General features: G+C 46.6%; 1 protein-coding gene across 1 annotated transcript in view; it reads right to left on the bottom strand.

The window, feature by feature from the left end:
• Positions 1 to 2687: 2687 nt before the first annotated feature.
• LOC132213897 (protein Daple-like) overlaps positions 2688 to 17952 on the bottom strand; it is a 75880-nt gene continuing 60615 nt past the window's right edge. The window contains exon 22 of the mRNA XM_059660778.1: positions 2688 to 3300. Coding sequence (XP_059516761.1) covers positions 2688 to 3300 — 613 coding nt within the window. The remainder of the gene's footprint in view (positions 3301 to 17952) is intronic.

The following is a 17952-nucleotide window of genomic DNA, read 5'->3' as shown; positions in this document are numbered from 1 at the left end:
AGCCAGGGATCGGGGGGAGATGGGGGTCCCCTGTCCAAGCCTGACACCTCTGGCGGAGGCGTCAGACCTGGGCAAGGGGCCGATCAGGAGATCGGAGGGTGATGGGGGGCTACGCCTCTGGCTGAGGCATCAGGCCTGGGCAAGGGGCAGAGCCAGCAATCGGAGGGGTCTGGGGGTCCCCTGCCCAGGCCTGATGCCTGGGCCAGAGGCATCAGGCCTGGGCTGGGGGCAGAACCAGTGATGGGGGGAAATGAGGGTCCCCTGCCCAGGCCTGACACCTCTGTCAGAGGCGTCAGGCCTGGGCAAGGGGCCGATCCTGCGATTGGAGGGTGATGGGGGTCAACGCCTGAGGGCTCCCAGTATGTGAGAGGGGGCAGGCTGGGCTGAGGGACACTCCCCCCCACACACACCCAGTGCACGAATTTCGTGCACCAGGCCCCTAGTCAGTACATAATTAACATTACAGCTAAATGTTAGTTGCTGACAAAATCAACTATAGGAAATCACTGGGCTGAGAGATAAGCACTTATGTCTGACAATATTGATCCTACATTTCCTACGACTACTCACTAATTTCTCCACATTTCACATTTAAGGATTTAGACAAGTTTTACTTTATAGTAAATGGCTCTCAACATTTAAGGGCATTTCTGTTCAAATGCTGGAACAACATTTAAAAAGCACACCTAACAGATCACTGGCATATTGAAATGAAACAAACAGAAACAACATATCATTTCTAATTCATCAAAAGTTGAACCACTTGGTGCTTTAAGAAACTATTAAATGTCATCATTAATTTTGAGCCTCAATCCACCTAAACATATAATTGCAAGCAATTCCAATTTCTGGTGCAAACCCAAAAGACCAAGGCATGAATAAAATTACTGGCAATGGAACATTTATGCTTGTTTGCAGACTTAACAGTTCTAGCTTTGAAAGAACATAATCTACTACAGTTCAGCTTATTACTACAAAGAAGTGGATGAGCTGTGGGTGGAAAGAGCCCTCACCCATTACTTCCAGAACATTTCTACGAACAGTAACTGACAGCCAGTCAAATTTGGCCACTGTATAAGGTGGATGACAGTTCTGTCTCAGACAACTCTTATATGAAAAAACGGTTTTGTGGCATAGAGGTTAAGCTGCAATCCTCAAATTCAGGAATCAAAACAAACATTCATGTCAGCACTAGACAACCTTTAAAAACAGTGTTGGAAATGGCTTTCACATCACAAACAGTTTAATTTGACATCGTTTCTCCTCTGAGGTCTTTTTGGCACCCGCAGCTTTCTTGGCTGAAATATCTGAGCCTGTGGTTCCCATGCAGCTCCTCTAGGGTTGCAGTTATGTTTTCTGTGAATTAAGTGTTATTCCTGAGATAACGGTTATGTCACATTCATGACACTTTTTCCTCCTTCTGATAAGTCAGTTTTGAGAACAGTTAAACTTGGGCCATGACTGAGATAGTGCCTGTGGGAGCCTAATCAGAGTACGCCAGATGTTCAAGGCCAATCTGAGCAGGAGAATCCTAATCAGGATGTTCAAGGCCAATCTAAGCAAGGACACAGAGATTGTACTGTACACACTGGGCAGGGGTACCTTACTATAACCCAAATACTGATGTCACTGTTGGGCAGGAAGCCTTTGTGTCTAAGTTAGTATAAACGTATTACTAACGAGCTGGTGCGTGGCTGCTTGGTATGGCTCCTGTTTGCTACTGTATTAGCAAGGGCTGCTTGGCGCAGCCACTGTGTGAAGCTACTTTGAAGCACTGTTTTGTCTGATGGCTCCTTGTTAGCAATGGCTACATGGCCTGCAAAAAAAGGCTCTCCTGCCCTTACCGGTTTGGCTCAATGGATAGAGAACAGCCTGCGGACTGAAGGGTCCCAGTCCAGGGCATGTACCTTGGTTGCAGGAACATCCCCAGTAGGGGGTGTGCAGGAGGCAGCTGATCGATGTTTCTCTCTCATGATGTTTCTAACTCTCTATCTCTCTCCCTTCCTCTACGTAAAAAAATGAAAATATTTTTTTAAAAAGACTCTCCTATATGCCTCTGTCTTCTCATGTCCTCTTTGTCTACTACCTGGCGTTCACGTGCGTACAGCCCCTGGCAGAGAAGGACTGTGCACCCCAGAGCGCCTTATAAAACTTACACCAAACACCCACAAAATCCAGGTGGCCTTCCTATGTTCTAGTGAAGTCAAGGGTTTAACCAACTTACTAACTCTGAGAGGAAGCCACAGAATCGGTAATTAAAGAATCACCTGCACAGAACAATGACCACTTTGTGATCAGCATATTTAGTTCTTTGCAGCCCCAGCTGTGTGCGCCTTCCCAGGGCCCTATAACAGCACCGCATTGAACTGATGCGCTGGCAGGGAGACCTCAGCCTCGCTTCCTGGGAACACAGACCTACCAAGAGCACGCGAGGCGGCTGGGGGGAACCCGAAGGCACAGGAGGCACCGGCGCAGGGTCTGGGCTGAAGGGCCGCGTCCAGGGCCTCAGGGTCTACGAGACCCACGGGCTGAGATGGGCCTCAGGAGCTCTGGCCGCTGGGCGGGCCCGCCCTGAGCTGAGGCCGCAGGGACACCGCGCTCAGCTGGGAAGGAGGCCAGGGGGGGGCGGCGCGGGGAGGGGCAGCGCGGAGCCCAGGCCAGGCCGCCCAGGGCGGTCCGGTGCGGGGTCAGGGACACGCGGCGACCAGCAGCACCGCCGGCCGGGCCTCGCCTGAGTCACTCGGGACACGTGAGGCGCGGGAGCCGGGCTGCGCCCCCGGGGCCACAGCAGAGTCGGTCACGGGGACTCCGCCGCCGCTGCAGCGTTTCCTCCCCCTGCGCCCCCCGCTCCGGAGAACCGGCGAGCGGCAGCCGCGGACCACGGGCGTTAGCTTCTGATCCAAAACCAAAGGATGGGACCCAGCTGAACTTCCCGTCCTGCTTCGCGCGGGGCCCGGGGGCGGGGCCTTGAAGCGCCGGGTCTCGCGGGAGGCGCCACAGTCCCCGGTCTGGCTCAGCTCGCCTCGGGGAGGATGCTGGGTCCGCCCACCGGTACCGCCTCCATCCCAGGCACTGCATGCAGCCCTGAAGCAGGATCCGGTCAGCTGGAGTCTGAGCTGTGACCAGACCATCCCTGCCTCTCCATCTGCGCCGGGTCCTGTCACTAGGAGCCTGAGCTGCCTCCACCGGGAGCTGCCGCACTTCCAGGCTAGTTCTGCTCGCTCCCCCGTGGGACTGGGGCGGTGAGGGGTGCGCTGATTTCCTCTCTGCCAGTGCTCTTTCACCCTGTTGGGCCAGACCCTGTGAAAAGTGCAGGGAAGACACAGAGGTCCTCACAGAAACATGGCGTGCAATTTCTGAGCTTCACAGACACACCCCCAGGTGACCCCTAGACCTGGATGAAGCACCCCAGCTTTACCGGCCCTCCCTCTCAGTGGACTTAGCTGTACAATCTCACACTGATGGAAACTAGAAAACTTTCCTGAGCTCTGCTCTCCCACTGCATAGGATGTCTAGGTTAAAAATATCAATGGAGCCCTAGCCTGCTTGGCTCAGTGTATACAGAGTCAGCCTGCGGACTGAGGGGTCCCAGGTTCGACCCAGGCCAAGGGCATATGCCTGGGTTGCAGGCTCCATCCCCAGTAGGGGGTGTGCAGAAGGCAGCTGATCAATGATTCTCTCCATCATTGATGTTTCTATCTCTCTCTCCTCCCTTCCTCTCTGAAATTAATAAAGAAATATATATTTTTAAAAAGTATCAATGGAGCTCTGACCCGGTTGTTCAATTGGTTGAGCGTCCTCTTGTAACCAAAAAAGGTTGGGAGTTTGATTTCCAATCAGGGCACATACCTAGGTTGCAGTTTGATCCCCGGTGAGGGGCATACAGGAGGCAATTGATTGAAGTTTCTCTCTCACATAGATGAATAAATAAATCCTCAGGTGAAAACTATATATATATATATATATATATATATATATATTCAATAAACAACTTATGGCCTAAGAAATCAAGTTCAAATTCTTTATCCAGAAATTTAAATTTGGCTGAAACCTATGTCTGCACTAAGATCATCTCCTGAGCGTCCCCAAACACACCTTGCACTTTGTGGTCTTGGGATCTGGGTACACCCTCATTTCTTTATTTGGAATGCCAGCCCTCAGGGTTTAGCTCAAATGCCTCTTCTCAGAAGACTTCAATACAAGTATGAGTGCGCTGAGAGGACTGAATACTTGTGCCCCGCCCCCAAATTCCCATGTGGAAACCATATGCTGTATGTGATGGTGTGTGGAGGAGGTGCTTAGGTCATGAGAGTGGAGCATTCCTGACTGGCATTCGTGCCCCTTCCACAAAGTGAGGACCCAGTGAAGGGAAGGTTGGCAATGAGTGAGAAAGCAGGCCCTCAGCAGACACTGAAACTACCAGCACCATGATCTTGGACTTCCCAGCCTGCAGAACCATGAGAAATAAATTGATGCTTATAAGCCATGCGGTTTATGGTATTTTTGTCATAGCAGCCCAAACACTAAGACAGAGTCACTCTTAGAATTTAGAGTGGCCTGCCGTTCTCTACGGTCATTTCCCTAAAAGCAAACTATCCCCGTATTTCCCTGGCCTGAGGATACAGGGGGCAAAGTTTGATCTGTAGGAATAAGGCAGGAAGGAGCCAGTGAAGTCTCATTTCTTCTCTCTCGGGTGCAAGGAGATTGTCCTGTGTGACTGAGTGGGAACCACTGCCACACAGGTTCTCACCCATTGCCTCCCAAGGGCACGGGAACTTTCCTGCGGTGGCCCCCAGGGCCCTGGGCTGAGCTGCATGAACCAGTGCCTGCACCTGTGCACGGGGCAGAGGGTGGAAGTCCCTGAAGGGCCTGGTCAGGGACGGCTAGTTTGGGTGCTAGAGTGGGAGCTGGAGGAAACGCAAACCCGGAACCCACAGCTGCAGGACTCCTGCCCCCACGAATCACAGATGCAGCCCCAGCTCTCAGGAGAACACGCCTCCTCCCTGGTGTTTCCATGGACGGTGAAGCTGGGCTTCCAGCCAAGGCCTTTGGGGAAAAGCCCAGTTAATGCTTCCTGTCCTGGGACCCTGCTCCACTTGCTGACCATCAGGGCCTTGGGTCAGGGAATGGTCAGGCTGTGGGACACAGACACACCCAGTCAGATCATTCAATGACAATTCAGCGGCCACTTCTCTCAAGTTTCTAAGTCCACAGGCACCTCGTGCCCACACCCTCCTCACACACACACTGTCACTCAACCCCAATGGTGGCTTTTGGTAGGACACCCTGGCATCCACCCGACTGATTCTGATCCCATCCAACCCCATCCAGGAACACATCTGAAGACAGCAGGAGAGCACATGTCCACCGTGGTGGCACCGACACATTGACGGATTCCTCACAGACTGCAGTGCCCATTCAGCTGGAGTTGCTGGCCCTTTTCTCTGTGGGCTCTGCAGCAGCAAGTGGCCCACGGGTCAAGAAGCTCCCTGTGGCCTCTCGGAGCTGAGGACGCCTGCAGCCGCAGCCACAGGAGATCCACCCCTCAGTCCTACACCTGCAGGAAACCGAATTCTGCCCACAACTGGGGTGAGATTGGAAGCATCTCCTTTCCTCCTGGACACTCAGGGGAGACCACAGTCTCAGCCAAAACCCTGGTCTTGTGAGCCCCAAATCAGAGGGACCGCTTAACCAGGGGTGGGCAAACTTTTTGTCTTGAGGGCCACAATGGGTTCTTAAACTGGACCGGAGGGCCGGAACAAAAGCATGGATGGAGTGTTTGTGTGAACTAATATAAATTCAAAGTAAACATCATTACATAAAAGGGTACGGTCTTTTTTGTTTGTTTTATCCATTTCAAATGGGTCGGATCTGGCCCGCGGGCCGTAGTTTGCCCATGGCTGGCTTACGCCATGCGCTGCTCCTGACTGCAGAAGCTGTCAGATAGCCAGGAATGTGTACTAGGTTAGTGATAACAGCAAGGAATATACGCCTTGTCCTTTATCAAATCAGGTTCTCTGTCCTTAGTTGAATTGTATAGAAGAACCTTCCTATTGGAGAGGGTGCTCATTCATAACACAATTTCCTGAAAGTGAAAGTTACATGTTGCCTGATGGGAGATAGTCCTCTGGGACTCCCCCATGGTTCTGCTTGTCTTGCACGGGGCACTGTCTGCCCTTGTTCCTTGGTGTGTAGGGAACAGTTTTGGAAGAGCATGTCGGCCTCTGGAACAAAGGGCAGGCTTGCTTTCAGCCCTAGGAGATGCAGATGAGGTCTCCCTTTGAGATGTGGCTGGTCAAGGAGAATGGGCCCTGTCCATGGTGCTGATGTACACTTTTGTCAGGACACTGAAAGCAGATAAGCTCTGAAGGGGTTGGTGTGTTTTGCTTAGCATATCCTGGTAGACATCTAACTCATAATTCAAGAAAAGTGGTGTTCTTTCATCTGAACTTGGAGTAAAATAGTTGTATCTCGGCATGGATTTCTTGGTTTTATCCTAGTTGGGGTTTGTGTAGCTTATTAAATCTGTAGCTTATGTCTTTTGCCAGATTTTGGGATTTTTCAGCCATTATTTTCTCTATTACATTCTGGCTCCAAACTCTTCTCTCCTTGGGACCTTAGAAAAAATAAAATGCAGTCTCCCTTTAAACACAAGATAATAGTCAGAAGGAGTTTGTACTCCAAGAGTCCAGGTTGATAATACATATTACTTTAGGGAGAATTTAAATAAATTCATGTGTATTAGGTGTTGAGGGAGAAGGGGACTTTCATATGTGGAAAACCACTAGGATGCCCATGAGATACTGTTAACTGCCTAGCAGTAGGGGCTTGGAGGGCAGTGGATTGAATTTGACCTAAGCTGACATGTTTGGGGTAATTTCTAATTACTTTTAAAGCTTAGTTTTAGAAGTGCTATACTAAAATACACTTGTTGAAAATAAAAATTGATTACTATTCCTTTGAAAGATGTCAATTTTGACCATAAATGTACAGAATTTGAACCCATCTCTACAGTTTTGGCCCCTTTTGTGTTTCATTGTTTTATGTATATTGTGGGGCTAAGTTCTACAGTGGCATTTTAAAAGAAATAAGTTGCAGGAAGAATATAATGTACTAGAGGCCCAGTGCACGAAATTCGTGCACTGGGAGGGGGGAGGGTCCCCTCAGCCCAGCCTGCACCCTTTTGAAGTCCAGGAGCCCTTGGGAGAAGTCAGCAGTTGGACATCCTTAGCTGCCATGGAGGCGAGAGAGGCTCCCACTCCCACCGCCGTGCTCACCAGCTGTGAGGCTGGTTTCTGGGTGAGCAGTGCTCCCCCTGTGGGAGCACACTGACCGCCAGGGGGAAGCTCCTGAATTGAGCTTCTGCCCCCAGGTGGTCAGTGGGCATCATAGCGTCCAGTTGTTCCAACATTTGATCAATTTGCATATTAGACCTTTATTGTGTAGGATGGGCCTTGAGATCTTGAAGAAGATGGAAGCATGTATCTGAGCTGTTGCCTTGTCTGTCTGAGGGGCAGGTGAGGGACTACACATGAAATGCTCTGACAAGTTCACGTATCCAAAAAGGTCATTTGTACCCGAAATTTCACTGACTTTTCTGATCAATATAGTTCAGTTCACATGTATCTCACTTACTGTAATTTATTACTAGTGCAAAGATCTGAGTCTCAGTTCATTTTATTAGTTGCTTTTCTGTTTTATAAATACGTCCTGTAAAATTTGTTTTTGTTAATCTTTTTAAAAGTGATATATGTACTTGATACTAAACGAAAAGGAATCACAGAATTGCACAAGGAAAGAAGTGAAAGACCCTTCTCCCCTTGCCCCAGACAGCATAGTCCCTGTTAACTGTTTGGGGGTATTGAGGTTTTCTGGTGTTTCAGAGAGCTTCCTACATGCCTTAAATGAGAAAATATCATTTCTGGTTCTGAACATCATTTGTGCAGTGAGAACCAAATGGCAGCCTAGAAAGCCCATGGACCTTTCTCCCCAGGTGAGTCATCTGCTGAATGAATGCAATAGAAGGTGAACTTCTCTTATCTGTCAACTGATAGGCAATTAATTTCTAAGGCGAGAATGTAAAGTGTATTTCTGAAATGGCATGGTTATGTTAGAAAATATGGGGTCAGATTCAAATCTTTATTTAATGTTCTTTGAAGATGTACATAAAAATTACTCTCGTTATTGACTCAGCAAAGTCATAATTCCTGAATCATCTCATTCAATGCATTTCAGGGTTCAAATCTAAGAAATCCCCTCTGATGAAAACAGAAAAATGACATTTAGGAGGTGTTTTTCAAAGATGAAAGCTGTGCTTTCTTCAGATAAAATCAAGGCTGACATCTAGGTCCTGGACATCACGCCCAGGGACTGTTAATACAGGGATGAAGGGACTGGAGTGACACCTGGTGGTTTCCAACCCCTGAGTCAGCACTGCGTGGTAGCAATGAAGATGAAGGTGTCAGTGCTCTTTTGATAAGATTAGTTGTCTGTGGTTTATTTCACTTTATTTTCTCTTCCCTCACATTTTCATTGCTTTAGTATTTACTTCCCTGCCACACTAGTTCCCGTGTGTCCCTGCACCCTAAGAACCTTCATTAACTCCCTCTTATGGCATCAAAAGACCTTAAAGCAGGACAGAGGTTCAGTGAGAGGGCACCAGAGGTACCCGCACCCTGCGTGCTGTGTGTGCACACGTGTCTGGAATACAACTCCTGAAAGGCCCTGTGATCCTCTAAGCTTCCTCCTGCTGGTATTTTGGCACAACACTTCATAGTCCTGCTGTGGTGTGTCTGTGTATGTGAAGTGTTTGGAGTAGAGTTTTCTAATGTTTTCTCAGACATAGAGGTGAACTGTTTGGAAGGACAAGTAGCTGGTGCAGTATGTCATAGCATTAATCTAAGGCAGCGGTTTTCAACCTGTGGGTCGCTACCCCTTTGAGAGTCGAACGACCCTTTCACAGGGGTCACCTAAATACATCCTGCATATCAGATATTTATGTTATGATTCATAACAGTCGCAAAATTACAGTTATGAAGTAGCAATGAAGATAATTTTATGGTTGGGGATCACCACAACATGAGGAACTGTATTAAAGGGTCGCGGCATTAGGATAAGTATTTCATTTAATAAAATGAAATTAAGCATCTGTGAGGTACAAGGCACTCTTCCTAGGTATTGAGGGAACTTACATGGTATTAGGGAAGAAACCTGTGCACACATAATTAAACACCTGTGTTTATGCAGCTCTAACCATGTGCATTATCTCATGGAATCCTTAGAGCACACTACGGGGTGGGTACTGTTAGAACTGTCTCAATGGCAGAATGTAGCAGTTATGGGCCTCCTGTGCTATGGAAGCACAGAGGAGGGAGAACTAGACCTTGAAGGATGGTGGGGTTTTATTGGCAGGAAAGAGGTATGTGGTTGTCCCAGGAGAGGGAGGAGAATGAGCAAAGGGAAATTCACAGGGCTCACATACCAATGTGAGTATGAAGTCTTTAATTTTAGCTCTGTTCACAAGGAACTGTGGCCAGTATAAAGATCTTATATGTGCAAATGACATGCATCACACCTCTGGGTGCGTAGGTGTAGTACTTGTTTTACTTAGCCTCTCTAAGGAAAGCGTAAGTGAACGTAAAGTTATTTCCCTTTAACACAAAGTTAAAGTTTTACATTTCAAATCATTAGTTCAGATGAGTCCAGTCCATCTGCTTTTTGTTTCCTGTAAGAGACCTTTACTGTGCAACAAGTCACGAAGCATTTACAAGTGAATGGAGCTGAACACTCCCTCCCCCCCACCCCCCGTTTTAATTTTTATTGATGACTTTAATTTTTTCATTATTTCAGGTTACTGGCACCTTGCCATGCTTGCTTGATGGTGATTGTTTCATCAGGCCAAATCCTTCATCTCCAGATCTTGGGATATTATTTGACCTTAGAATGTCTTATATTCCCAATGTATGTCAGTTGAAAGTTAAAGCTTTCTAATGTATTAGTTGAAAGAGAAGGTTTCAAAAAAACCTTGTATCTACCAGTAAAATAATTGATGTTTTTATTGTAGTAGAATTGTAATCCTTGAGGAATGGGGATGGCAGTGGTTTCACTTTTACATATAGTGCTGCCTATTCTGTAGCATTTAAAATCAAATTATAGGAGATGCTCAAGGTCACTAATCACAGGGAAAATGCAAATAAGAACCACAAAATGTCACCTCCCACTGCCAGAAAGACCATTATCAAAAAGACAAGAAGGGACAAGTGGTGTGAGGAAGTGGGGAAAAGGGAACCCTTGGGCACTGTTGGTAGGATTATACATTGGAGCTCCCCCTGAACAGTGGCGCCCCTTGTGGAAAAGGTGTGGAAGTGGATCTTTCAGTCTCCAGAAGGGGTATAGCTCCCACAGGGCACCTCCCTTCCTGGCCTTAGAGATCAAGCAAACAGGAGGCATCCGAGAAGATGGCCCTGTTCTAACACAAATAGGAAATTCACGTGTTGAAAATGTTTTGCTCCATGCTGAAGTCTTGGTCACTTTATCTGAGTGCTTCTTTTCTTGACAGCACACCTGAGACTCTCCTGAAGGAAATGAGCAAGTTTGAGGAGCCTGTCTTTGCTCCTTCTCATTGAGCACTCGGCTAAACTCATAACCAGGTTAATCCAGAGACTGTCTATCCCTTGTCCAAGGGTGTAGACGTGCAGTTGTGTTGTATCGGGCAGATTGCCCTCCAGAAATACGGAGCACCGTCCAGTATGTTCCCTGGCCAGGCCCTGCCGTGGGCAGTGGGCATGGAGAGTCAGACAGGGGTGGTCCGTGCCTCCTGCAGCTCTGAGCCTGACAGCCTTGGACCTTCCCCTCACTCCTTAGGCCTCCCCACTGCTGCTGCCGGGGCTGTGCCAGGCCCTCTTCTTGGGACAGAAAGGAGTTCGGGGTCTGGCATGCAGGCGGTTGGACCTAAGGTCAGATATGCTTTTTAAAAAAATTCTTTAGGGTAATTATTTATTTTTAAAATATTTTTCAATGTATTTTTATTAATTTTAGAGAGAGAGGAAGGGAGAGATAGAAACATCGAGGAGAGAGAAACATCCATTGCCTGCACGCCTCCTGCTGGGGATGGAGCCCGAAACAGAAACATCATCCTGCACACCCCCTACTGGGGATCAAGCCCGCAACCCAGGCATGTGCCCTGACTGGGAATGGAAAGGTGACCTCCTGGTTCATGGGTTGACCCTCAAACCCTGAGCTACACTGGCCAGGCCAGATATGCTTTTTAAACTCCCCTCCCCCCAACCCCCCCCCCTTTTTTTTTGTAATCTGGCAACAATGATGAAATTGCCAGGGATGGCACTGGTGCTGAAAAGACTTTGTTGTGTTATAGCAAAATACCTTGTTTTTTAATTAAAATGAAAATACTTGGTTGTGTTTTACTTAAAGTTGGGACATTTGTTAACATTTTAAGCACATGGCAGTGTTTTCCCTCAGATGATGATGAGGAGGAGGCAGCCAGCAGCTTCTGGTAACACTGAGGTCTTTGAACAGAGGATCAAGAGACTTGTGAAGCTGGTGAGGCTCCTGCCTGTCTGGGAGCTCAGGTCACTCAGCATGTGGGCCATCTCTGCTCCCAGCTTCCCTGCTTGTCACCTTTTGTTGGTTATTTTTTCCTCATTAACTCGTCTGCCAAAGATCGCCAAGAAAATGGAATGGTAATAAAGTTCAGATTAGCTTACTCTTCTACTTACTACTTCGCACAAAGGATAGATTTGGTCAGAAATAGTGTGGAGAACTTCTAAGTGGGCTTACCGATCCATGAGCCTATCTTCAGAGAACTTTTTTTTCTTTTTTAATCCTCACCTGAGGATATTTTTCACATTGATTTTTAGAAAGAGTGGAATGGAGGGAAGGCAGGGGAGAGAGAGACAGAAACACTGATGTGAGAGACACACATTGATTGGCTGCCTCCCATATATACCTCATCCAGGGCTCTGATTGAACCTCCAACCCAGGTATGTGCCCTTGACCAGGAATCAGACCCATGACCTTGGGTGCGTAGGCTGACACTGAGCACATGGGCGAAGGCAGATTATATATATATAAATTGATTTCAGACAGAAAGGGAGAGAGAAAGAGATATAAAAACTTCAATGAGAATCATTGATTAGCTGCCTTCTGCACGTCCCCTACTGGGGATCAAGCCCGCAATCCAGGCATATGCCCTTGACCGGAATCGAATCCGAGACCCTTCAGTCTGCAGGCCAATGCTCTATCCACTGAGCCAAACCAGCTAGGGCCAGGTAACTTTTTAATTTTAAGTTTGTTGACTTCTGACAAACATATACAGTCATGTAACTGTCCACACAGTCAGATAGAGAATGTGTCCATCACCCAAGCAGCAACTTTGCCTCTTAGTCATCAATGCCCCAGCCCAGCCTCAGCCCCAGGCAATCACTCCTGTTTTCTTTCCCAATACTTTTGCCTTTTCCAGAATGTCTTATACATCAGATCATACAGTATGTGGCCTTGTGAGTCAAGCTTTCACTCAGCCTAATGCTTCCAAGGTTCATCCATGCCGATGCACATATTAGAAGTTTGTTCTTTTTCATTCTAAACAGTACAGGCACACCTTGGGGATACTGTGAGCTCGGTCTTTATGTCTAGGAAACAATATAAATACCTTAATTTAAAGTAGGCACCTGGCTGGTGTGGCTCAGTTGGGTGGGTGTCATCCCATGCACCAAAAGGTTGCTGGTTCAATTCCCATTCAGGGCACATTGCCTGGGTTTCAGGCTTGATCCTTGTCAGCAGGAGGCATGCAGGAGGCAGCCAATCGATGTTCTGTTCTCACACCAATGTTTCTCTTTCTCTCTCCCTTTCCCTTCCTCTCTCTCTAAAAATCAATAAAAATATTAATTTAAAAATGCTTACCATTATATGAGCCTGTTGGAAAAGTGGCCAATATAATTTCTCAGTGCAGGGTTGCCACAAATCTTCAATTTTTGTAAAAAATTCAGTATCTGTGATGCACAATAAAGCGAGGTGGGCCTGTGTTCCATTGGCAGGATGCACCATAGAGTGTTTATCCATACATTAGTTGATGGACATCTGGGTTGTTTCTAAGTTTGGGCAATTATGGATAAAACTGTGCTGAGTAGTTGCGTACGAGTTTTTTTTTTAAGTTGGACATATGTTTGTATTTCTCATGGGTATAGACACCTGGGAGTGGGATTGCTGGGGCATCTGGTGTTTGTTTTTATGAAGTTACCAAACTGTTTTTCAAAATGACCGCACTATTTTACATGCTCACCAGTAGTGTATGAGCGTTCCAGTTATTCTTGACAACACTTGGGATTCTCTGGGGTTTTGGTGTTTGATTTGCATTTTCTGCAGGGAGCCTTTATACTAGAAGAATCCAGGTCTATCCATTTATAACTCAGGAACCTCTTGGACAAGTGAAAGCACTGCCTCCCTTGGGGTCTCAATGTCTATATCTTTAAAACAGGCACAGCAGAAATATAATCCCATCACCTATAATGAGCTTTAATGAGAAAATACACATACGGTAGTTAGCTACTATTTATAGTGCATGGCACACATTAACACACTGAAAGTGTGAGCTCTAAGTATTGACTGCTGTTGTAATTATATCCTATATAATAAAGAGCTATTACACTAATTGGAACAAACAGCAGAACAACCGTCCGGACAAACTTCCAGATAAAGCTAGGGCAGAAAGGGCCAGCCGAGGCTATGAGGGGCTGCGAGGGCCAAGCCCCTTGCACAAATTTCATGCATCGGGTCTCTAGTGTGTAAAAAATGCAAATGTAATGACAGGTAGCTGGTGCAGTATGTCATAGCATTCATCTAAGGCAGCGGTTTTCAACCTGTGGGTCGCGACCCCTTTGAGAGTCGAACAACCCTTTCACAGGGGTCACCTAAATACATCCTGCATATCAGATATTTACGTTATGATTCATAACAGTAGCAAAATTACAGTTATGAAGTAGCAATAAAGATAATTTTATGGTTGGGGATCACCACAACATGAGGAACTGTATTAAAGGGTCACGGCATTAGGAAGGTTGAGAACCACTGATCTAAGTGAAGATGTGTGAGGTAGCTTGTAAGACAAGGGGCATTTGAAATGGGATTTGAAGGATTGGAGATGTGCCCTGTGAAGACGTCAGGAAAGGGCCTTTCTACAGAGGTGCACAGTGGACGGGTAGAGGGGGCACACAGCACGGGACATGACTGGGACACACCCTGACTGTCCAGCAGGACATGCTGTGGCAGATTGTCCAGAAGTAGGAAGCCCTGGCCGGTGTGGCTCAGTTGGTTGAACGTGATCCTGTGTACCAAAATGTCACCAGTTTGATTTCGGTCAGGGCGCATGCCCGGGTTGCAGACTCCATCCCCAGTAGGGGGAGGGCTTGCACATCCATCAATGTTTCTCTCTCTCTATCTCTCTCTTCCTCTCCCCTCCTCTCTCTCTAAAATCAATAAAAACATATGTTTTTTAAAGTTACAATTTAAAAAAGAAGAAGCAGAGTAATAATGAATGAGAACTTGTCCTACCTCTCTGAGTGGTTGTTTTTGTCATTCTAGAGTCTAGACCATGCTCTGAGTGGAACTTGACCTTGTTCTTAATATCCAATACTGAAATGTGTCTTGTAATTATAGTATTAACAGTTAAATCTTTCAGTCAGTGCAGGTGTTACAGAAGAGTGGAGAAAAACCAAGCAATGCTTAGAGAGATGGAGTTACATTTATTATTGCACGCAGGCCCAGAGAAAAATGACTCTAGAATTCTGGGCGAAGTCACTCAGAAAGTTTCCTGTATTTGTATCTTTTTACCCTCTTAGTTTCCCAAATATGGGGTTTTCTGGTCCCCTTTGTGAGTTCTTTAAAAGCCCCTATGTGCTGGGTCTTTGAGACCTCAACCAAAGGCTTGGCCTGGTGCCAGCACTGAAAACTTTGTCTGGGGAAGATGGATACTTCATTCCCCACTGGTTTTCTATACAGGAGTCAAATCATTGACTCTTTTGGGTCATTGTTGGGGAGGGAGTTATATTGACACCTGAGGACTATAAGCTTAATAGAATTAATTCTCTGCCAAAAAAGTCAGTGGGCTTGCTTATAAGGGCCTGGAATGAGGGCCAGGAATAATCTCTAGAGGGTCCGAAGAGTCCTGGACTCTCTATTTTCCATGGCTGTCTTAAGCTGGGTGTGATGAAGACACTTCAGGATCCCGTCGACCTTGATTGCCGTGGGGGTGGTCCTTTTCATGTAGGAGTCAGTCCTTGGGTGGCAGATTTCTTTATCTAAACGGAGTCACCAGGTTGGAAGGGATGGACCAGATCAGAATTTGGTACAGGCAGAGCGTCTTGAACGTGCTTCTGGACTGCTTTCTGGATGGACTGTAATGCCTGCAAGAACTCGAGAAAAGATTGGTTATGGATTTCGGCTTTTCTAGATTGGGCAGGTCAGCGTCTGAAAGAGTCACTAGAATCTGTTGAGGCCCCAGTGGTTTTAGGACAGCCTCCCAGGCCGCTTTGTCTGTGGCCCGGTTCCCTCTTGCTTCTGTGGAGTCTCCTTACCTTGTAAATAGCATTATGTACATGAGCCATTGCAAATGAGTACCTGCTATCATTATAAATTGTTACTGATTTTTCTTTTGCCCACTGGAGAACCTGAAACTGGGTGACTCGAGCATTTGACATCTAGCGCTCCAGTGTGTTCTGGAGTAAAGCCTTGACTGCATGTGGGCCATTAGTTTCTGCCCTCTGGTTAACTTATTTGCTTTTTTGATAAGCATCGCTGTGGCTGCTACTGCCCAGAGGCAAGTAGGTCACCCAAATGTAAAGGGGTCAAGTCTTTTGGACAAATAGGTTACTGGCCTTTTCTAGGGGCTGAGACTTTGGTTGAGTACCACTTTGGCTTTGCCCCTTGTCTTACATACCCATAATGAAGTATAACACTGGCACTGCAGCCACTTCTGACAGCTAAATCTTTTGCTACTAAACATGACACATGGTAGAGCTATACAAACATCTTAGGGAGGCGACCTTCTATTTTTGACCTTCTCACACAAAGCAAAACTGTCCTTGTCTCTCTGGAGTCATGTCCATGAAGACGCAGGCATTATTGAAGTCTATTATACAGTTTTCTGGAGGCTACTGTCAGGGATGTGTATGGTGGCCAGTTCCTTTTTTTTCTAGCCACAAACACAGTCTGTTCAATTTCCCTAAGATGTATTCTGAGTTGTTTTGCTATACACAGGCAGCTTAACCACTATACAACTGGGCTTGGACCTCTGTCTAGAAAACTGTAGTTTATAAGTTCAATATGCAAACTCCGGTTCTCCTAACCCAATGGGGTCTCAGCCAGTCCCTCGGTCAGACTCCTCCTCTCTTGGAGAATCTCAAAGTCCTGAAGGCTCCCCAGTCCAGGGAGAGTGTCTTTCCTTTGCCCTTTGACTTTAAGCTGCCAGTCCAAAACAGCCAGAGTTGAAGTTAGAAACAGCTTTGCATATTGCAAAACACTCCTGTGGCAGTGACTTGGGTATTAGGCCCCTTGTCTTCCTACCAGTCCCCTTTGTGGCATAGCAGCAAACAGGCCTCTCCCAAGGGAGTGCACTGTAAGGGGATATCAGCCCCTCTTCTTCCAGCAGCAACAGGTACTGAACCCTTTCAGTACATTTGCAAACAGGGAGCTTTCACTAGCTCTATCTGCTGCTTTCACAGATCCTGAGCTCACTGCTCTATTCCTGGGGCTGCAGGAAGGCTAGTAACAGTCACTGGCTTCTGGTTTAACTGCTGTAGCCAGCAATCCAAAGGCCTAAGTCTTGTATTGCTTGTTGTAAAACACTCATTACTCACTAGGCGGCAGTGGGGCAGCTCTAGTATCAGGTAAATGTCTGCTGTCCTCCACTTTTCTGCAGGCAGCTCACGAATCCAGCCCCTACCCCCGCTTTTTCACCGGGCTTTCTGGGGCTGAGTCTGCCTAGCAACCAGTTCTAAATCACCAGGGCAGCTGCAGACTTCAGCTCCATTTCTCCTCCACTTGGCTCTTGGGAATTTAGTGTGTGTGTGTGTGTGTGTGTGTGTGTGTGTGTGTGTGTGTGTGTGTTTAATGTATTAGAATTCTTTACTTTTAGAAATGTCAATCCTTTAATGATTACCAAAAGTGAATTGTCAGCATATTTATTTATTTATTTATTTTTTAATTCTTTAAATTCTTTATTAGTTAAGGAATTACAAATGTGTCATCATCCTAGTCAGCATTTTTAGATTAATATTTATGAACTTAAAGTATATTGTATCGGTCTAATTTAGTATTCGGTTAAAAAGAATAAACTGGGACAGAGAAAGATTAATTGTACTTGCAGAAAACTTGTGACCTTGAATCTAGTGAAGTTCTGATAAGACACCTAGTAGACTATGGACCAGACCGCTACACCAGCAGAGTGGTCTGCAGCCAGTAAAAATCAACAAAAACCTACCTTTCCCTGCTTCATAATTAACAGCTAACACCCCCCTGGCCCCCAGCCCAGGGCCCGTTGCTTGTCTCCCTCTCCTATTGTGAGTCAGAGGAAGACAATTCCTACAGAGGGGGGAAATAGAAACAGTGGGAGTTGTGGAGAAAACCACAGACTGCCACTGTAGTAGTCCTCCCTCCTGGAGGCTGGGGTCCACCCTGTGGAGAAAAATGACTTTTAGTCAGCCTGGAAAGATAGCAGATGAGGATAAGGTTGTGTAGGGAGATCTTGCAACTGAAAGCCTGGAGGGTCTCCTGAAAGAAAAGATCTTTAATCCAGTTACAGATGTTGTCAGAATCAGGATGAAGGAGGAAGGGAAAGACCAGGTTATGTCCTCTATGAGGAGCCTAATAAGTAACTGAAAACAGCAAGTCAAACAAAAAACACAACCACGAAGACAACAGACTGCACAAGACACACAAACA

The sequence above is a fragment of the Myotis daubentonii genome, chromosome 12 (genome assembly GCF_963259705.1).
Source record: "Myotis daubentonii chromosome 12, mMyoDau2.1, whole genome shotgun sequence".
NCBI lineage: Eukaryota > Metazoa > Chordata > Mammalia > Chiroptera > Vespertilionidae > Myotis > Myotis daubentonii.
The sequence above is the reverse complement of the archived record's forward strand: the minus strand, read 5'-3'. Positions and strand labels throughout refer to the sequence as shown.